This window comes from Enhydra lutris, unplaced genomic scaffold (genome assembly GCF_002288905.1).
Source record: "Enhydra lutris kenyoni isolate GAN:26980312 unplaced genomic scaffold, ASM228890v2 scaffoldscaffold24, whole genome shotgun sequence".
In the NCBI taxonomy this organism is placed as follows: Eukaryota; Metazoa; Chordata; class Mammalia; order Carnivora; family Mustelidae; genus Enhydra; species Enhydra lutris.
In genome coordinates this window covers 5,709,895-5,732,293 of record NW_019154108.1, presented here as the reverse complement: position 1 = coordinate 5,732,293, position 22,399 = coordinate 5,709,895, and the positions used below count along the sequence as shown (strand labels likewise).

Below are 22,399 nucleotides of genomic sequence, written 5' to 3'. Positions count from 1 at the left end.
AGGAAAGGAAGGGCCTCCCCTCCCTCCCCCTGTTGCATAAACACAGCCTCCTGGTCCTGTTTTATCAGGGTCTAGGCTTACTGAGAATGCCAATCATTTTGGTCATGTAATCAGTTGGTTTTGAATTATAATTTTTAAACCTTTTCCTCCTCCTGAGGAGAATGGACTAGTGAGTCCCCATTTGAAAGGAAAAGAGCTCAGATGCTACTGATTAATACAATCTAGAACCTTCCTTTTCTCATGATCCCAGTGAATTCTAATCTCCTGGGAGCAGTACAGAAGAGAACTTTAAAATGCCTCAAGTGAAACTATTGAAACATCCCATTGTTGCCTCCGAACTTTCCTTAAACTTCAGGGAACAATGGATCTTTTCCATTTCTCCACATCCTGAGGGCCGTCTCAGTTTCACCATTCATAGCGACGGACTGTCTAGGCTGCGTGCCGTTCTAACGTTTCTGCCACATTGAATGTAAACGTCAACGTCCCTGCTTCACAAACACCTAATAATGTAACTCTAGAACAGGATAGGCAAACTTTCTCTGTACAGAGCCAGATATCAAATATTTTAGTCTTTGCAAGCCACACTGTTAGGATTATTCGACTCGGCCACTGCAGTGTGAAAACAGCCACAGACAACATGTAACGGAACCAGCCTGACTCTGTTCCAGGACAAACTTTCCAAGAACAGGAGATGGAACCTATTGGCCCTGGGAGGTGTCCTCTGCAAGATCACCACGCTGGGGTTCTGGACTAAAAATAGCCCAAGTGCAACCCCCTACTTACCAGGGGCAAGGAAATTAAGGGTCTTACTGGCTAGCAAATTCCCGAACCTGACATTCCCCGTTCATACAGAATCTCGTCACAACCAGAAACCATGAGATCCGTTTTACAATGAAATCTTCAAGACTGTCCCATGTCCATGATCTGTCCCAGGGTTTATTCCGCTCTTCAGAAAGAGAGCCTGGCAAAGTCAAGTGAACTGTATTCCCACTTCACCTCTATGCAATTATGGGACCGTCAACCTGCAGGTTTCAGATCTTGGTTCCAGTTGTGGCATGGGTACCGAGGTGCCAACACTGGGTCTTTTTCCTCTCTGCTTCCTTTCCTACTCTGTAAAATGAAGGAGGTGGAGTCAACCACCTCAGTCTCTTCTGTTCCAACATACTAGAAAGTCCTAGGAGGTAGAAGGCTGGGATCTCTGAACAGAAACAGCCGCTACAGCCACGGAGCCATCAGTCAGCTCAAAAACGTCTTGTGTAAAGAGCACAGGACTGGGAATCAGAAGAGCTGTGTTCTAATCCCGGTCCGGTCAGTCACTTCAGCCCTCTGGGTTTGTTTCCTCATCTGTACACGGTGCAGACTGACCTCGGCCACCACTAAGGTCCCCTTGGGTGTTCAGATGTCATTACCTTCTGACCAGCCAGTCCCTGGAGACCATTTCAATCCAGGTAGACTGGTGATGTCACCTAAATCAGGATCCATTCTTTAGTTTCAACCTCAGGTTTTAACTCTTTCCCTGAGCTGAGAGATTCCCAGATTTCCTCCCCAGGCTCCTTCTACTGGATCGCTGTCTCTGTCCCCTCCCAGGGCTCCATGACAACACATTACAACTAACTTGTCAAGTGCAGTGACATCTGCATTCCTGACATTCCAATCTGGAGATGGTCTTTTTATAGGCAGGCCGGTGGGAGGATGCAGCAAGGAAGGCAGCTCAGACAGGATGAATTTAGCTTTGCAAACTGGGAGGAATATGTTGTCCTTAATCTGAATACAGCGCCTCTAGTCTGGGACTGTTTCCCCAACAGTTCCATCAAGTCTCTCCTCGCTTCCAAGGCAAGGAGGGTTCAAAGAGAGAGAGAGAGAGGTAGTGACCTCACCACCATGCCAGCCAGCACCCTCCAATAATCCGCCCGTCCATGTCAGACCTGCCCTGAGCCGTCTCTTGTCACCGAGGTAATCTGGAGTCCACCCCAGCACTCAGCCGTGTCCGCTGCAGAGTGTCCGACGGCTTGTGAGTGAAGGCTGGGGTCCTGCCACCTACAAGCTCAGGAACTGGAAAGTTCTTTTGATAAGAGGGGCAGCCTCTTTCCTAGCCCTCAGTCTCTGCCGTTGGGCATCTCAGAGGAACACAGCCTCATTTTCTGCTGGTAGACTTGTCCTTCCGCTGCTTGGAGGCCTCCATGTAGCAAGTCGGCAGCTGGACCGTTGCTCAATGGTAGGGGTTTCCATGTTGGGGGAAAAACTTACGTCTTTAGTCATTATTTTGAATAGAAGGGAATGACCCTTTGAAGAAAACATCTGTAACCCCAGCACTGCCTGGGCCCAGCAAAGCAGACTGCCCCACGGAGAGAAACAGCACGAAGCAAGGTGGGAACGACTGTTCTGCCCTTCACACCAGGAGCCCTTTTTCTCCCTTCTGTGCCCTCAGAGCTACTCTCTTCAGGACATCGCCAGCACCCCTGCTAGTCCTAAGCCCCAAGAGCTCAGGGCTGCCCACGTTTGGGAATCCCCAAACCCCCTTTAGCCGTGAAGCCCAGATCACGTGCTCACATCTGCCTCTCATCCTTCTGGCTGGATCAAACTGAGCCAGCTCCTTCTCGACGTAGTACAGGACCTTCATGGAGTCTCTCTCTTTGTCAGCCTGAATCCGGTAACCTTTGCGAACTGTGGAGAAAGGACAGGAAGGGGAGCTGAGGAAAGCCGGAGGTGGCCTCTCTCTACTTTACCAAGTAAAACCCGCAGTTCCTGCTTATGACAACTCTCTTTGAAATCGCCAGAAATAATCATCTATATTTATACTTATGGAACCGTGACTGAGATCCCTTTTATCAGATGGTGGCCCTGGAATGGAAGAACAGCAGTGCACCACCAAGTTCTCTCACAGTAGATTTGGGGTCATTTGTTAACTTCTGCTTCCTACTTTCTGACCTCCTTAGCTCCACTTAAAGCTCGGGGGGGGGGGGGGAAGACAGATTTTCTGGACGGAGGACATAGATCATGCTATAGCACCTGCGGGTCACATCTTCGCTTGGTGGGAGAGCATGTAAATAAAACAGACACCCAAACATCGGGGACCTTGACGAGGGTGGCCTGAATGCCTCTGGTTTCACGGGGGATGGTGCAAAAATCCCCTCACAGGTGGTGCATATGAGCCAGGATGATAGACTACAAGAAGCGTTTGTGCAAAACGAAAACGAGGGGCAAAAATACATGGATTGCTAACTCTGGTTCCACTTTATTTCTTTGACGTTTTCCTTTCGGAAGAGGGAATACCATACTCCAGACACGATTAATTCCACCTGCTGCTGTGTGGTCAGAAGCAGGCGTTATTTTGGGGGGGCTCAATAAAGAACAAGACAAAAGCACGAGAGAGAATACCATCTCCTACGCTCCCATCACTCATACTGTCAGGAACAAAGGCTGTTTAAGCCCCACAGCACTTAGTATCAGTCGAGTCCAATACCAGCCCCAAGGGTGATCAGACACAGGCAAGTCAAATCTTCACAAATACGAGAAACAGAGAGAAGGACCCAACATGCCAGTGGTAAGAGACAGCATGCATTGAGCCTCTCAGTGTGCTAGGTACTGCCCTAATGCTCTGCAGGGACATTTGCTCCTCACAACCCCTAACAAATTTGCTGATAGCCTCAGTTTATGGTCGAGAAAACTTTGGCTCAGAGAGTTTCATGCCCTGCTCGAGAATAATGGACAGCACAGGCAGCACTAGACCTACATAACCTGACTGAAACTCGGGAGCCCAGAAGCGGAGGCAGGAGGGAGCCACCCAAGAGGAAGACAAGAAGGCCCAGAGTAGGAAATGCTCGTAGGTGTGTCATGGGTGGTGTGATGAGGGGCACAGGCCTATCGGTCCTGTCTTCTGGCCAGTCAGGACTACACAACGGGATGGAAGCAAGTAACCCAACTCCCAAAGCGCTCTTCTCCCACCGTAGGGCAAATACCATAAAGAAACCATATGGCCACGTGTGCCTCCAGAAGAGCCTCCGCTGGTCACGTGACCCTGGCTGTGGACAAAGTCCCACGTGTGCACAAACGACGCACACGGAGGATTAAAATACTGTACTGCTAAGTGCTCTCCTCACAGCCCTGGCTTTGAAGACCGAGAGAACGCCCCCACGCCCATTTGCAGGTGCACCGATGTTCTCTATGAGAACATTCTGGGCCCTTCCTATTCACATCCACTTGTGGGATTTCTTAAAAAAAAAAAAAAATCAGTGAATCTCTGCACACGCTTTTCAGGAGCACCTTCTCCTGGAGGTTGGAGCCATAATCCTTAGGCCAAAGCAATTATTAGTAGGAATGATTTTATTTATCAAGCTGCACAGCCTTCCATCTCTGCAGAGGCGTTTACAGAGTTGTACAGACAGTTCAATTAAAAGGCAATTATCCCACGGAAGTGCTATGTCTGTTCAGAGGCAGTGATGTCTGATGGATGAAACACAGGGATCGGAAGGTGGGGAGCCTGGCGTTCGTGGGTACATCTCTGGTTCATTGAGGGACCTCAAATAAATGATGACCTATCCAGGACCCAGTTTTCACATCTATCAAATGCAGCTAATACTTCTCAACCCTTCTCATCGTGAAAAAGACAAATATAGGAAAAAAAATTAAAAAAAAAAAGACAACAAAGACCAAATCACTAGAGTACTTTGAGTTCTTTGTAATTATTAGGGGCAGCTCAAATAGCACCACATCCAAAAAGCTTTCTCTAATTCTCACAGCTAGAAAGTTCTATCTTTCCTCCCTCTCTCTTTCCATCTCATTTCTCTCTTATAAATCATTTACTTGGAACTTTCATTATGACTCTCAATATATTCTAGTTTGTCCCAAATTCTGTGTATAAAGGTCCAATCTTCCCAAAGATTCTTGAAGGAGAAGAATTCTTATTCTAGATGAGTGTAAAGCCCAGGACACTGCTGAGTAGGCATTAATGTCTGTTGGAGCTGAACTGAGCCAGTCTGGGGACGGTGGCGAAGTTCATGATTCCTTCGGAAATAGTATTTTTAGTAGAGTTTCCTTCTCTAGCCTGTCAGCTTCCTGAGGGTAAGGACCAGTTCTCTCTGTTTATCTCTGCATCCCCAGCACTTAGCACAGAGCCTGGCACACTGTAGACTCTCAAAACGTGTATGTGCAGATGGATGGATGGATGGGTGGATGGATGGATGGATATCGGGAATAGAAACTACGAGAACAAGGGAGTACAAGTAAGACCGAAGCAGCCACGTGGTTGCTTTACTGAAGGGTTTTGACCAGGAAGGAGACGACTTGAATGGAAGCTCGAGGGAGCAGCAAGGCGTAGGCAAATTTTGTTGTTATTGTTGATGGTTATTTTTTAAAGGAGAAAACTAGCATTTGATAGGCATCAGGGAACAGGCCTGCTCTACCTGAGCTATGGCTTTATTGGGGTGTTTTTAAGATGTAAAGCTTCTAAGATAAAACATTCAGTCACACTGAGACGGAGCGGAAGGGGCTGTTGCTTTACAGAACAGCGGACCAGCTGTCCTGCGGGCGTCAGAGACCGCGGCCGCTCAGAGACAGCTGGACGCCTCTCAGTTAACTGCAACTCGGACCAAAGCTTAGATTGTTTCCTGTGTCATTATAACAAATTATAATCCTCATTATGAGACAGATTTGGTTATGTATGCGCAGGTTATCATGTCCCTGAGAAGTTATAATAACTACTGACAGCCTTGAATGAAGGTGGTAGGTTCACCTTTCAACACTGGCCTTATACAGGGACTCCAGCAGAAGAGGCATTTTCAGCCTTGACTTCTCAGTCCCTCCAGCGAATGCCTTCAGATATCTAAATCCCTCTCACTGGCCAAGAAGGACAGAGGCAAAGCATGGATATTTAGACTTTAGAGGTAACATCATTTGGTTTCAGTAGCCTAAAAGCTATGCAATTCTCCCAGTAAAAGGTGTTGGTTTTGGTTTTGGTTTTGATTTTAGATTCGTAATTTGTCTGAAAACCAGAGAACTCTGATGTATGGTGATATTTTAATAAGATGTGTCCTTGACTACTGGCCGAAGTCCAGCACTTTTTTGGAAAATGACCCCCCCCCCCGGGATGTTTCAGTTTAGGGCCCATGGATGATTTATCTTTCTCAAGTTCTGTCCAGTCCAAGTCCTCTGGTTGGTGTGGCCCCTCTAACTTACTAGCCTTGGCGCCTTTGGTTTCAGTGGGGAGGGGTGGGGAGGGGACTGGGCTATTCTTTTGATGCCGAACTATAACTTCAAAAATGTGTATTGTTAAGTGGTTGAGCAGATATTTTTGACCCAGTTAATTGAAATTAACTATTTTTCAGCTAATTTCTCCTTCACAGCCAAATCTAACTTATAAAACTTGCAAAAAAAAAAAGTCTCTAAGGCAGATACCTATGGATATAGCCTTGTTTTTCCTGTCCTATCTTAATGAGCTAAATCAGGCTGTTTATGGATGATGGAACAGCTGCCAGATTCCACCCCCAGGGTGAGAGCAGCTCAGTTGTGGGAGAAGTGATGCTTAAAATTTGCATATTCTCTGTATACATACAGTAGGCATATATATAGACACACATCCTTATTAGTTTTGAAAATGACATTTCAAAACCCTACTTGCCTACTCAATTCTTTTGTAAGAAGGATGAGTGGGGACCAGGTAGATGGGAAAATGACTTAGAGCCAGGCAAGAGAAGCTGTGGAAAGCTGAGGCAGGAGAGCATTACATTAATCAAGGAGGGAGATGATGGTAGAAAGGACCAGGATAGTATAATAGAGACGGAGTAAAGTAAATGGATTCAAGGTTATTTTGAGTACAGTCTGAAGGACTTGGTGACAAATCAGATGAGGGAAGTGAGGAAGAGATAAGGATGAGGTCCCCGCTTCTAGTTTGGGCTGCTAGGTGGACAATAGTGCCATCCACTACGATAAGAAATGTGGGAGTTCATTTGAAGTCTAAAAACAGCAGATTAATTCCATTTCCTAGAGTTTAAGTTCGAAATGCCTGTGAGATGTCCAGAAAGCAATTTGATATATGGGACTGGGGAGCAGAGGAGAGGCTGAAGATGGTGACTGGGAGTCATAAGCATGGAGAAGATGACAGAGCCATTGGAGTAGGTAAGATTTCCCAGGGAGAGGACCTTGGACAAAACAAGAACACAGCATCTGGGGTGTGGGCAGTGGAAGGAGAGCCAGCAAATAGCAAAACAGGTAGGGAAAATGACTAAGTGATATAGGAGGTAAATGCTTTTGAGAAGTCAAGGGTTGTAAGAATTGAGAAGCATCCATTAAATCTAGTGGTAGGACAGTCATCACAAGCACTGGTGTCTGGAGTAGGGAAAGTGATAGCCAGATGGAAGTTAGCTGAGAAGTTGGTGAAAAGCAGAGGAAATGGAGACAAGAACTACTCGAAATGCTGAAGGAGTTGGGCTATGAAGAGGAGAAAAGGAACAGGGAAGTAACACCAGAGGACTATGGGGGTTTCGCAGATTGTTATATCTTAATGGGCGAGATTTAAGCATGGTTTGAATGCTGCTAGGATGGAGACAGGGAGAAGGAAAGGCTGGTGATGAGAGCCAATCTTCCGACTGGATGGAGTGTGGCTGCTCCGTAAAGACAGAACCTTGACAAAGAGGAAGAGGCTGCATCCAGAGAAGGACAGGAGACGGTCTTCTTCTGTTGGAACAGAGATCGCAAATGAAGGTCGGGAAAAGGAATCAAGGTGACTCTTGTCGTTCCCATTTGGTAACCTTGCCTCTTCAACTACCGAGAGGGTCCAAAGGGGTGTTGTGTACAAATGTAATCTGAAAAAAAATCACTGTTGCTACATGATTACCCTAAAATCCCTAAAATTAAAGTAGCATATAAATATAAAATAGGCTAAATTTACATCTTTTCAGTCAGCATTTCCTAACATCTCTAACATTCTTTCAAAAATAAGCTACATGAAACATTGGCTTAAGCCACCTTTTTCTTAAAGGACACATAGCCAAATGCCATCAGTAAGTCTGGCCATGGGACCATGAGTACAGAAATGTGTCCATTGAGGGATCGTGAAGAATTCCTTCCTGACTCGAACCAGATAATGACACCCTGGGCCAGACCGGCTGTGGCCGACATCGGCTGTGCAGCTTCCCTTTTCCCCGCTAACGGAACCCTGATTTTGTTCATTTCCAAGATGAAAAGTGTTCCAGCCTAAGAGATGAGTCTTGATTAGTTCAAACCAATCAGGTATAGAAATGGGTTCGAGACACAATTCTTGCCAATAAAATTGCTAGGAGATGTCTGTTGGAAGGGGAGGGGCTTCTGGAAGAGGTATCCTCACTCTTGAAAAAAGCAGCACAAGGAAAAAGGATATGTTTTTCCATCTCTGAACGCATTTAGTGCCTGGAACTACGGCAGTCGTCATCGGATCACGAGGGGAGCCAGCTCAGAAGCACAGAACAAAAGATGGAGAGAACCAGGTCCTTCAGTGTTGCCACGTGAACTGATCCATCAACCAACCCCAGAGCCATCTTTCTTTGGGATTTCTTGCTATGCAAAATAAGAAAAGTTCCTATTTTTCAAGCCACCTTTTTCTTCTTTTTTAAAGATTTATTTATTTTGAGAGAGAGAGAGAGAGAGAGCATGCAGGGGGAAAGGGCAGAAGTAGAGGGACCCCAGCAGGGACCCACAACCCTGCGGAGTGTGGAGCCCGGCATGGGGCTCGATGTCATCAGCCTAAGATCATGACCTGAGCTGAAATCAAGAGTCGGATGCTCAACCGACTGAGTCACCCAGGCGCCCCCAAGCCACTCCTAGGTGCAGTTGGTTAGCACGGCAGGACGGGGCCGGAATGACAGAAGTGCGACAAGCAGGAACTAGAAAAAGGTTGAAATCAGGAGAGGAAGTATTTGTCATCCTATGAATAAGAATCATTTCATTATAGGACGCTGTTTAAAAAAAAAAAAGTAAGAGGGAATGGGTTCTGGTGGGAAGGAAGGATGAAAAGCCTGGAAAATGGGGAAGCTGCAAAGAATATATGAGACAAGTGCCATTAATGTCCCCTGGCCCCTCCACCGTTGGGGAAACGAACTGTATTGTCTGTATCTCTCTAATCCCCTGTGTGTCCTTGATCATTAACTTTTACTTCTCAGTCTGTGACTCATTCTCAGGCTCTGATGTCAGAATTCTACCAACTGTTCCAGGGAGAGAAAAAAAACACAAATACCAATTACTCACTGATGACATCCACTCCTTCCAGGGTCAAGCACTGACAGTTCATTCAGTGGGTAAGACACTCTTCCCTGCTCCCACCAGAAGAAGTCCAGACAGCTCCGGGGGGACATGCCTGTTTTACCAACCCTACTAGCTCATCCACACCTGGGAATTAAACAGTCATCTCCTAAAGATACTTCACGCACGTCTAACCTTCCTACTCTGTAATCCTGTTCAAGCATCTCCACGGAAGCTCCATTTGAATGCCCCCCCCGCCCCTCTGTCCCTCTGCCTTTGCCAATAACCACGAATTCATCCTGCTCTAACACACCATGGTGCATCTCCACCCAAATACGCTCTCCTTACCCATTACTAATTCTCTCTATGATGTGCATCACTGGACAGCCTGGGCTCATCTGAAGCCTCCCTTTCCTTCATTCCCAAAGTCTCATTTTGAAGTATCTCTCAGATTGACCTACTCATGTCAATTCCTGTGGCCTCTCTTGTGGCCCAACCGCTCTCACAGCCCCTGAATGGCTTCATTTTCATCTCAGCTCAGTATCTCTGATCCCACTCTCTTCCACTGCCACTCGCCTCATTGGCGTGTCACCTTTCCAAGAACTCAGGAACCTTCCAGTGGCTCCCACTCACTTATGGCACTGAACCTCGGGCTCTCCTGGGTGGGTTTCAGGGCCTTCCCTAATCTGGGTGAGGCTCCATCAAAGCCCTCCACTTCCTTCCAATGTCCAACACCCCCCCCTCCTTTTCTTCCAGTTCCAGGCTCCTACCACGTGTCCTTCCTGGGGGGTGCTCAGCACCTCCCTCTCTGTTCTCCTATTTCTTTGTGTTCCTCTAGGCCCAGCTCAAACCCACCTCTTTCCTGAACCCTCTGTAACCGCTCCAGCTCCTTCTCCTTTGAACGCCCAGCACCACACTCTTTGCAGCATCCAATCGTCCTAATAAAAATCCATTCTCTCTCCCTGGCTGGGCCATAGTGCTTCCTACACAAATCATGTCCTATACTTCTTAGTGTTCCTCACGGTGCCTTTGACAGTCCTGAACACTAGGTAGGGATGAGATAACTATTTATGAACTGGATGGTCAACATTCAAGGGGTACCTTGCCTCTTTTCCTCATCACTTCAGTTATCGGGGAGCTTGGGAAGGGAGCAGGGACAGCGAAATCCTGCGGTCCTTGGAAAGCCTGACATGCACTCCAGATGATACCTGGTACAGCTGGAGGGATCCCATATCTGGAATGGAGACCGTCATTTTCCAAAGAAGCATCACCGAGCTGACGGTTCCCATCAGTAAGGAACCAGAGCAGAAGCCAGAGAGGAGCATGGGGCAGGGCGGTCTGGAACTACATTTACCACTGTGGCTGCCTCCCGTGGAGTCACTTGGTGCCAGGGGGGGCGGGTGCGGCTTGTCCATCAGCATGCCGGCTGGGGGGTTTCCTCCCAGGGGGACAGAGGGGATGGAGTAAGGGCCGGGGACACCGGAGACAGAGGGAGGGTACCCGGCCTTTGCTGCTTTCCCTGCTTCATACACTGTGGAGGGAGATGAAGAGCAAAAGAGATTATATTATCGTCCCACCCTCCACAACCCTCACACCAAAACTGCCTGAGGATGCGCTTAAGGGAGCTCCTGGACGTGTGTGTGTGCATGTACGCGAGCGTGTGCGTGTGTTCTCCTAGGCCTGAACTGATTCATCAGAACCTCTCTCCCCCACTCCCTTGGACTCCTCTGGCTCCACCAAAAGGCAATGACATAAGGAGTTACAGGGTTCAGTAGCTGGCAACGGAGTCAGTAAGTGGTCCTAGGAGCGGCCATGGCGGCCTCCCCAGTGCCAGCAGCAGCCCACCCTTCACCACGCAGTCTGTAGGCTGCCTCAGGCCCCTGCAGGAAGCCTAGCGCCAGGCCACCCGGGGCTACTTCCGGGAGGATCCTAAGCCTCTTCTAGAGAGGCCGGGCAGGCACTGAGCTCGCACGTGGTTCTGCTCTGGGATCTCAAAGGCAGAGCAGATCACGGGACCCCTCCTGGAAGCTGCTTCATGCCTAAGGACACTGAAGATGCATGTATGTCTTTCCCCTTCAGGACGTGTCTGGTTTCTGGCATGGGGCGCCCAGCTTAGTGGCTGCACGGGCTCGGCCCTTATGGTACAACTGTGCATCCCCCGATGAGGACTGGTTTGGTGGGCCACGTTGTCTCAGGCATAAATAAGATTCCTCCCCGGCCGGGTGGTACGCCGAGCCTGCCGTCTGCTCGCTCTGCTTGTAGAAAGCGGAGTTCTCTGCCTTTGAGAGGCACGACCAGAGACGCTTTCCTCTAGCTTGAGTGCCTGAAGAGAGGGCAGAAGCCTGACCCACAGCCTGACCATCGGGAACCTGCCCTTCCCTCCGTGGGCTGCGCCAGTGTGAAATGCAGATGCGGGGGGACGGGTGTGGATAAGAAGTAGGAGAACTGCATGCAGGTGAGGAGGCGAACAGGGACGGGCAGCTCAGGGAGCCGGGGGCTCCCGGCAGAGGAGTGAGCCTGGAACAACCAGCTCCGGAGGTGGAAGGAAAGGGGGAGAAGAAAGTCGGGGCACACAGCTCTCTGACGGAGACGTGACCTCTCCTCCGGTCGCTCTGTCTCCCCGCCGGGCACTTTACTCACAGGCCTGAGGGCAGCAGCAGGACTCCGGACAACAAGGGCAGCGGATGTAGCAGCAGCAGCTGTGCGGGCAGCACTGGCACCAGCAGATCCCCACCAGCACGAAGAAGAGGAAGACTCCCAGGATCACCAGGCCGACGAACACCCACTCTGGAAGGACGCACAGAGAAACCCACGCTGGGGGCGGCCCGCCGCACGGACCGGGACGCTCTCCTCGCTGTCTCCTGTCAGAGGAGTGGGTAGTGGGGGCAGGGGGTCCCGGGGAAGGAAGCATCATGACAGGGCACAGAGCGCCCCCCAGCTCAGGGGGAACTCTGAGAGCGAGAAGTGTAGGCCTGATGGGGTGCGGGTATGGAGAGGAGGGAGGAAGGGTCCCTAGGGTCCTACTGAGCACAGTGTAATGACCAGCATGGAGTGGTGGCGGAGTTTGGGGCCCTTCCTGGGCAAAGGGCTTACCATATCCACTGTAGTGTCTGAACAAGGACGGGACAGGATCAGAAAGACTCCTGGCTGGGGAGCGGAATCTTGGTAGCTGAGCTAGGAAGTGGTGGGTTCTGTGAATATGGCCCTTTTGTGGGCAAGTTATTCTTACCTCTAAAAACATGAGTTCTGAGACAAAGTTCTGTGTCACACAGTCTCAAGATATTTAGGTGGTCCGGGTCTCTCCCTGCTGACCACCCCTGTAACCCCTTTCCTGTCCTCAGCATCAAAGCTGAGATCAAAGCCTTTTGCTTCTATCTGTGGAACAAACCAGGGAGAAAACTAGAGACAAAGACTCGAGGAGACAATGTGCTGTCCCCACGCCCCAGGAGTGGCTTGGTTTGGTCACACTCAGGCCGGCTGTGCTAAACAGCCAGCAGGCCCACAGCTACAATGGCTCCGGGCTCTGACGACTGTACCAGCTGTTAACTTCTGCTGTTTTCACACCTCTGCCAGGGGCCAAACACAACTTCTGGTTCATTTGCTTGTCCACAAGATTCAAGAAAGGAAACAAATTCCATCTGGCTTACATAAAAATGGCGTGACCCTCCAGTGACTCTAAGTCACGCTTTCAGGACTTGGCTATAGGACCCAGCTTCCCACTGGAGGTCTGGGATGGACTGGATGAGCCAGGATTGCCTTTGAAAGTCCAAAGATTAAAGTGATTCATTTTGACGGAAGGCCACCTACCAGAAGTCCCTTTACAATGAACTTTAAGTATATATTGTTTTTATTGAATTTTGGTTGTTAAATATTCCTTCAATTAAATGGACATTCAGTTGGAGCTTGAAAATAGGATATTTTTGTTATATAAAGGGTTTTGTCTTAATGCTAAAATTATCTTTGTTTAGAACATGACTTCCTCTGGACAAGAACAAGCAACTTATGTTTCCTGAATGTCCGTCCTCACTCTCCCTCTGAAATACACTCAAATTAACCAGGTCACCATCTCTTCAGTGAGGAAATGAGAAGGTCTCGGGTCTGGTGAGAATGGTCTGGAGAGCATTCCTGCTGAGGACAATAGGTAGCTGAGGGCTTTGTCCCAGTCCTCAGCTACAACACAATAACATTATATAGCCTGAGACAGACAGGAGCCCCGAGGAACAGAGCGGTGGTGTGGCTCAGCGGCTACAATGAGGCTCAGGCAGTCAAGGATAAAGACTGGCAGTTTTATCTCAGAGAAACAAAAGAATGCTCTCCATGAAAGGATTCTTGGGAGCCAAAAGGGAGGGATATTCAACAGACAAGGACCAGATATGAAAAATACAGTAACTCTTTCTTGGGACCGGGAGATAAAACATCTAGTTTGAAGTAATGCTTTGTAACGTTGTTTGTGGGTGTGATGAACAAATGGGTACAAGCAGACACAACTCTGGATAAGGGGGAGTCACAAAGAGGTGTCTTCATGTGTCCCTGGGATCAACATTTATATGAAGAATGTCCGTATTTGGGATGGCCAGCTAACGGCAAAACAGGAGAATTCATGGAAGAATAATTAGTGAAACTCAACTGTAAAGACTTCAGATGTTTTAAAACCTGAACAAAGTCAAAACCAATGGCCAGGAATATTCCGTATCTCTCTGTTGCTCCCAACACTTAGGCAGCTCTTAACCCTTCGCTAGAAGCCGTCTAAAGCAAGTCGGAATCATAGTCTTTCCCATTCCCTGAGTTTGCATATGTCCCTTCCCATAGCTCATTCTTATTTCTCTCCGAACCCGCTTCCATTATGGACTCTGGGGCTGCGGCGAGCTGAGGCTGGCTGGTTTCGGCTGGTGCGTTCAACTGAAGCTACAGAAAACGACAGGGTGCACATTTGGGTGTTTCCCTGACATATGGTCTATGGATCCCAGGAACTTAGGGGGCCCAAGAAGCTCCTGGAATTGCAAAGCAATGTAGGTGTTCACATGTGTACTTCTCAAGGGAGGTGGGGTGTGTTACTTTCATAAGGCTTGGAAATATGTTTTGATCAAGTTATGAAAGGTAGTTCGGAGCAACACGATTGTACCCTAATGAACAGATAAACATTTAATTTAGGGAATAAGGAAATGCGATAAATAGTAACTCCGCTAGGGATACTTATAGCTGTCTAGGCACAGCAGAGGTACTGAATGGTTCCGAAGATTGCCAAAGAGCCTGCAAGGCCCAACACTGAAGGGGCAGGTCCCCGTTGCAGCCCATTTTAATTATCATGATTCTTTTAGGGCCTGGTGACAGAAGAAACACAATCTAAAAGTCTTTTCCACTGGGCTTAGTTCATCCTGGAAAAGACCACAGAAACGTACAGACAAATGTGCAAATAAGTTAAAGGAGCAATTAGCAACTAATGCAGAAGCAAGACAGACAGAGTGACAGCAAATTAAGCAAATAAAGAGTGAAATGACTGAGTACCTGGCATAATTTCCACAGCAAAACTGGGCAAGAGGTCAGCAAGCAGCCCTGTCCTGCCTGGAGGAGGTAGAAGGAAAAGAAGAAGGGAAGAGGTTACTCCAAGGACAAACACAGCCTGAAGCCTGGCGCCATTGGCCCCGTCCCTCCTCTCTGTGGTAGGAAGGGGCAAGTCCCAGAGGCTGAGCTCAGTCAAGAGAAAAGCTTTCTCCATCCCTCTTCGGCAGCCACCTAAGTGAACTTTGCACGGAAACCAGATGGAAGCACAAACAGAACTTTCTCTCCAACTATTTATAGAAGGAGGAAATCTCTGCTTCCCATATGAAAAGCCCTGCTCGAGCAGACTGACATACGCCGTCTCCATTCATGTACACAGTCTTCTCCACACATGTGATCAGAGAGTCAAACCCATCTGTATCCAAATGTGCAATTTTCATACACATTTTCATACATCCATTCACAGTCCCGTGTCCATATCAAAGCACAAGTCCGTATCTGGTTTTAACCCGGAATGGTCTCACTACGTGACTCTATTTATAGCCTAAAGATGCTTCAGTGATTAAAATTCTCAAAGGCAAGGGGAAGCTGAAGCTAGATGACTGGCATGCTCCTCTACACCCCTTCTGGTTTCAGAAATACTCTCTACATATGTATCTGGTGCAGCTTTTCCATATGGGACCTGAAGCTGGCCTCGTATGAACCCAAGTGCCTTCTGTGTGGGACAGCCCGTGAGCTGATGGGCTGGTGTCAGAACAGGTGCCCGTCAGGGCTCTGGAAGGCGAAGAGCTGCGCAGGAGCCAAGACTGTGGAAGACGTGGGGGATCCGGAGGTTCGTCCTTTTAACCACTAGCCTGATGTATGGGAAGAAGCACCGAATGCTTTTGCCACGTTCTCCTATCACGCTAAACGTAAAGACACTGATACGACTTTCGCACTCGTCCCAGATGTTTCTACCACACTGAAGCCTTGCTAACGAGCAAGCTGCCCTACGAAGCACCCCTCCGGTTGCCTCCTTCAGACCCCTAAGGCAAAAAGTCACTGGCGTACCACTCAAGCATGAACTGAACCTTATGACTTCACTTATGTGCCTAACATACTCCCCCAGAATGGCTCTGTCCAACAGAAATATAATGTGAGCGACACGTTAACTTTAGCTTTTTTAGTAATCACATTAAAGAGTAAAAAAAAAAAAAAAAAGAAAGAAATTTAATACTATTTTTTTACTTATACCAATGAAGCCTAACTGTTAACCCTTCAAAGGCTCAGGAGCCTACTGAATACAGTTTGAGGGCGTCTGTTTCATGCATATGGAGTTGGTTCATTTAGAAAACAACGTAAGTTTGCTGAGTTGCGTTAGAGGAAAAAGTTACCTGTGTGTGGTTCATTTTTTGGATCTTAAGATAGGTCATGATTGCTCACTGATCCCCTCCTCTCTCAAACCACTCCATTGAAAAGAAGCACTGATCAAAGTCAAAGAAAAAGCAGCTCCTCTGGGACATTTACTTTTTCTTGGCTCTCCCTAACTAGACAAGGCCAATGTGGTAAAACGTGTCCTGCTTGCGCGTCCTGCGTGGGTAACGGCCCCTCATTTGAAAAATTAATTGGGACCACAAGACATTCCAAGGGACAAGAAGTATAGAACGAGGGACTTAGGCTCACTCTGTTCTAGGTTTTGGCGAGAAGGGCTTCTTTCTGTCTTTCTTTTATCTTGTGCAGCTAACGTGCCAAGGATAGCCTGCTGTTTGCAGGGTCTACTGGAAGAACATGCAGGATCCAAGTGGAACACTGGAAAAAGGCATCCTGGAGGAGAATCCGTATGCGAGCCTTTGGCCTAAGCCTTCCTGAAATGCCAAGAGGAGCCACTGAGGCTCACAGCAGTCCCATCCCGTTCCTGGGACGGAATACCAGACAGAGATTTGGGACCAGAGTCTGAGCCAGTGATAAGTGCAGGCATTGGTCTCATCTGGAGTGTTCTGCGCACAAATGCCTCTTGGAAACTCTACAAGGGAACAACCGGGCAAGGACTGGGGAGTTGGGGATGTTGGCCATCTCTTAAAGACATAATTCACACTAACTACCAGCCAACAGTCAATGACGTCTCTTGTTCCAGCAAGCTAGTTGTCAGAGAGTCACTTAATGGTGATTTTTTAAAAATCCAGACAATTAGCACTTCTGAATGCATCTCTTATTGTAGCCAGTGAAATGAAAAAGCTTTTCTTGCATCTACCTTTGAGATCTCAAACCTACCAATGTTTTAAACATCTCTAGATATGTGGTAGCCCATAATTAACCACCTTCATAATTGAAATATTATTGATGATATAAACTGCAGATCTGTACACCCTCACAGGGTATTAGCCATGTGATAATTATGAACTATAAAAAAATCCATGTATTTAGGTGCCTGGGTAGTTCAGATGGTTGAGCACCTGCCTTCAGCTCAGGTCATGATCCCAGGGTCCTGGGATCAAGTCCCACATCAGGCTCCTTGCTCAGCAGGAAGCTTGCTTCTCCCTCTCCCTCTTCTGCTCCCCTTGCTTGTGCTCTCTCGCTCTCTTTGTCAATAAATAAATAAAATCTTTAAAAAAAAAAAAGAAAAAATCCATATATTCAAGGAAAATATGGAGCTCATATATATGATAGAGATGACATTATACTGGAGAAAGCAGTGGACTGGGAGGCAGGGTACTGGGAGTCAACTCTGTCCTTTGTTTGCTTGGTGAGTGCCACAGGCAATCCTCTTTCTAGGTCTCCATTTTCTCCCTAGTCAAGTGAAGAGATTGAATAAAGTGATCTACAAAGAGGGAGACCATATGTCCGGGTGTGTGCCTGCTGTCCTGGTGTAAATATTAATAGCACTACTTTTAACTCTCAAGGTGTCCTATTTTGGACAATTAATTATATGGTCACCCTATCTATAATATTTTTGGCTCTCAAATCTGGTGCTTAATGGTTAGAGTTGCAAACTCAGCTGTTTACAGGGAGAGCAGGTAAGGCACATAAATGCAGCTAGCCGAGGGTAACGCATCAGGGAGCATTTAGGGGCGAAGCGAATGGCCGATTACGTGTCTCTGGGGCTACTGCTGTTCACCTCTAGCCAACCACTGCCTGACGGGACTCTGTCTCCCGAGTTGCAGGTCTTCCTGTTTCTCAAGATTAGCCAGACCACAGACTTTTTGTGCAAAATATCCTGATTTTCAAATGTTGGCAACTGATTCATAGATTTTTTTAAAACACTGGACAAGCCATACAAAATATATTTGGGGGCTGTGTAGGGCCCAGAGATCACATACTTGGAACCACTGACAGGTATAAACAGACCAAGATATTTGTGAGCACATAAAACACAAAAGGTGGATTTCCCCACAGGCTGTTTAGATCACTTTGCTGGTCTTCTGACATTGTTTCTACACACAACAGAACATCCGTGAGTGTGAGCTCTAAGAACCTATGTTCGAATGAAAATCTGAAAGCAAGAGTATTATACACCAAATTGTTGGCTCCTTATTTCTGGAGAGCTGGAATGGGCATCATGGAAGAACAATGAAGGGATTTTCATTTCTAGATTATATGTTTGCATTTGTAATTTAAAAACTTGAGGATAGGGTGGTATCAAAAATATGGACAGGAGATCCACAAAGCTTGTCACTCCGACAGAGAGACATACATCAATCTTCTCATTCTCCCTCAAGCAACAGTCAGTAGCTGATGCTTCAGGGAGAGATGACGTTTTCCCATAATGCACCTGTGTAGTGCTGGCCCTAGGATGGGCGACAGGATCTTGCCATATGGTGGGTGAAATGTAATGTCTTCAGACTTCAGGACCCTGAAGGGGTTTGGGGATAGCAGACAACATGACTATATCATGTCAGCAGCGAGAGAGTGCAAATCTCTATGGCTTTTATACCACAATTTATATTTTCCTGGGGCTAAGGACATTTTTAAAAGTAGATTTATGCTGGAGTCATATATTTCTGAAAATAATTTTGCTTCCAGCTTCTTGACGAACAGTTCCTAAGAAATGCTGTTGCCGGCTGGAAAGACTCTATCTTTTCTTCCTATTCTAACACATCCAATGAAGGTCTGATCTTAGAAAGTCCAAACAATTCCAGTAAATCCTTTCCAGCTTTCAGTAGCACTTTACCAACACTTGTGAATCATTGCCATTCTTCCAGGATTCAGCTTAAGAGGGGCAATTACAAGTCACTTTCATGTCTGAGAAAAGGGTAGAGAACAGACCTGCGAACAGAAGGCCACATCTATGCTTTTCAAACCACAGCTCAAACTATCAGTAGAAAATACCGGTCTTATGTAAGCACTCAAAACAGTTTTCCCCAAACCTTGCAGAATCCATTACTTTTAAGACATTTCCACATGAATAGACCAAACAAATTAGGCATACTAATAGTTTGCACATGTACACACAAACACAAGCGCCTGCTTCCTACAATCACCATCACAAACTCTGCAGCCAAAAACATCCTCATACGTGGGGTTGAACGATCAGGGCAGAAACATGCGTTGTGACCCAAACAACCTGTATCTTAGCTATGCAAGTCCCTATGTCAGCTATTTCCTGCCACTGGCACACTGAAGTGACCCCCACCTGGACTCTTCGGACATATTCCTGAAAACCACTTCTGGAAAACTCCCTCTGGAATGTCTCCAACTCAACTCGTTCATCATTCGGTCAACAAAGAAAGGTGGGCTGTGCCGGTGGACACGAACAGGAGAACGGCGGGAAGCCCGTGCCTGAGAGGCTCGCTGTCCAGCCCCAGCAGCCTGCCCAGCAATGTGGGCCTAAGAGTCGTAGTTACTGGCTGCTCTTCCGCAAACTTTCTAAGGCCAAAGGACTTTCCTCCTGCCAAATCCAATTATCATCAGCTTTTTTCTTTTTTTCATTTCTTTTCTTTTTCTTGACGTCCCATTCCACCTGGTCCAGAGGCCTTTCCCCAAAGACACAGTCCTTGCCTGGTTTCCCACTTCTCCTCTCCTCGGGGCCTTATCTTTGCACATTTCACAAGCCACATCCTGGTGGGACTTCCCCAAGGTTCCGATGCTGTTTTCTTGGTAGGCCAGGCTCCTCAAGGCAGGAATTACTTACCCTCTTTACTAATAACACCAGCTAATACATCTCTCAGTCTCCTGCTTTGCTCAAATCCTTACCACGCACACTCTCCAGTCCATTCTGGTAGAGCCCTGGAAGGAGGCTGCCCTGAGAGGGTGCTCCCTCCTCGGTGCTCCTGAGCACCCCGTACACAGCTTCACGAGGGCGCTTATCTCTCCGCTGTCACAGCCATTTTACATGGACCTCCACTAGCAGGACGGAAACCCCTCTGGGGCAGGGGCTGTAAGCCGTGCTCGGCATCCCCAGTGGCCCACCTCACCCAACGGGACCTTGAAGGGTTTCCAGTAGCAAATCCCCACCGTCTGGTGTGCTGAACTTCTGGCTGGACTTCTGGTTTCATAGTTCACTTTTTATCCCAGGCGGAAACAGGCTCTTATTAAGAACATGAAAGAGACATTCATTCATTCATTCAGTGCTGTTCTATGTACTGGACTCCGGGCTCACTGCCAGGAGCATCCTCTAGTCCTTGCAACAGCTTGCTATCTAGGGGAATGGAAGCACCACTCCACCCTACTCCCCACAAGTTACAAACTACCAGGCTATGGTGTTATTAAGGCAGACATTATGGAGAGAGACAGGAAGCCTACAACATTCAGCCAAAAAAGTTGTTTTTGTCACTACTCTTAAAACTTAAGTCTGAGCTCTGATTACTAGTCCAAACCTTCAAAGTGCAATGGAAACTACAGAAATCCTACTTTAGGACAAACTTGTTCTCAGATCCCAGATCTGTTAGTCACTTACTTGCTGAGAACAGACACCAAATTATTTAAGGCCCGGGAACTCACAAAAAGGAGAAAAAAAACAATACTTCCTTCATACTTATGATGTCACCACCACTAATAGCATTGTTATCTCCATTCATTTCTTTGGGTGACCTTGGAGTCCTCCTCAGGTTTGCCAATATTCATACTGGTGACCTTTCTGTTCAGGATGATCAGATGTTCAGAAGGGTTTTCTTCCCCAGTTCCTTGCAATTCCCCTCTTCTCCCTTCTGTTTAATGCACATCTGGGCTTCATCCCACTTCCAAGCTTTCCTAACATGTCCTATATCCATTTTCAGGGATGTACTGTACCCACCCCCTGGTCTCTCAGCTCCTAACCATCCAAAATGTTTCTCTCCTAAGTCTTTTAGGAGAGCAGATGGTTTTCTCTGGCCCCCTTGAGTATAAAGTTGTTTCTATGGCTATTTGGAATCCCAAATAGCCTGGAAATTTCCCAAGTGCACACACATCCCTGTTTTTATTCTATATTCCCATAGCAACCATGCATTCAATAAATATAATTTATGATTATCCATCACAAATGTGGATATAGCTTCCCTTTCTTTTACATATATTTATAAAGTGTATTTAAGCATTTCACGTGTGTACTTTTTTCTTTTTATATCTTTTACATTTTAGGTCACTTTATAGTGAATAATTCTGACAGTGAATTCTCTCCACAAAATGACTAGTATTGTACCATCTGCAATTAACTATTAATAAGTGCTTTAGGCTTTTGGGCAGTGATTATATGCTTGGCCTAAGGCACTGACTTCTTCTTCCTTTTTTTTTTTTTTTTTTTAAAGTAGGCTCCAAACCCAGCCTGGAGCCCCGCGCAGGGCTTGAACTCATGATCTTCCGATCAAGACCTGAGCTGAGATCAAGAGTTGGACACTTAAGCAACTGAGCCCCCCAGACACCCCAGCACTGACTTCTTTTATTCACATAGAATTTCAGGATTCGATTTTATAGCTAGAAAGAATCTCAGAGGTCATCTAATCCATAACCCACCCATATTTTCCAGAAATCTGAGGCTCAGAGAGATTAAGGCTCTTACACAGTCACACAGTGAATAATCAAACCAGGAGTAAAACCTGGGTTTACTCACCCCCATTCCGGTATTTTTTCCCCCAATATCTTAATCCCCCTCAAGATTTGCTTATCCTTAATTTAGAAATGTGCAGCAACAGCTTTCTAGTTTCCTAATATTTGCAGAGAGCAACTCTGAAATTTATGTTTGTGGCATTATTGCTCTACTTATATAATTAACGTATAATTTTGGGATGTATGAAATGTTAGAGATGGTTGAAATTTTCAGCAGCTTTTGAAGTTGTGACCAGAAAATGATTACTGAATCCATCACAACACAGTATGAGCTAATTAAAAGACATTCACCATGCTACTACAAACTAATAAACAATAATGTAAATGATTGCAAAGTACTCTGCAAAGTGCTGTAGTGAACCAACTCCCTGCCCCCAGAGAGAGAAGAGATGCCAAGTCTTAGTAGGCGTCCAACATGTAAAACTTGGCCTGCGAGGAAACGCTGAAGACAGCTAGATTTCACTCCGAAATGACACGGAGGAAGGCGGGATTTAATGGAAGGAGGAAATGGACTTTCTGGGGACCCAGTGTGATTTCCTGAGCCCACTCTGCTCCATTCAACAGATTGGCACCTACGACTGCAACTTAAACACAAAGATACCAAGAACGGCTACTTAACCCCAAAATGCCTGGTGGCTGGAGGCAGACACCGAAGGGGTCACTGCTTGTAGGTCTTGGATTGTCAAGCGTCCCT

General features: G+C 47.0%; 1 protein-coding gene across 1 annotated transcript in view; it reads right to left on the bottom strand.

Moving 5' to 3' along the window:
• The window catches only part of LOC111150803 (immunoglobulin like domain containing receptor 2), a 54,538-nt gene that overhangs the window by 4,633 nt on the left and 27,506 nt on the right, over positions 1-22,399 (bottom strand). Inside the window, exons 4-7 of the mRNA XM_022508413.1 lie at positions 14,716-14,772; positions 11,851-11,997; positions 10,565-10,741; positions 2,551-2,664 (exon numbers count right to left, since the gene is read on the bottom strand). Of these exons, the coding sequence (XP_022364121.1) occupies positions 2,551-2,664; positions 10,565-10,741; positions 11,851-11,997; positions 14,716-14,772 (495 nt within the window). The remainder of the gene's footprint in view (positions 1-2,550; positions 2,665-10,564; positions 10,742-11,850; positions 11,998-14,715; positions 14,773-22,399) is intronic.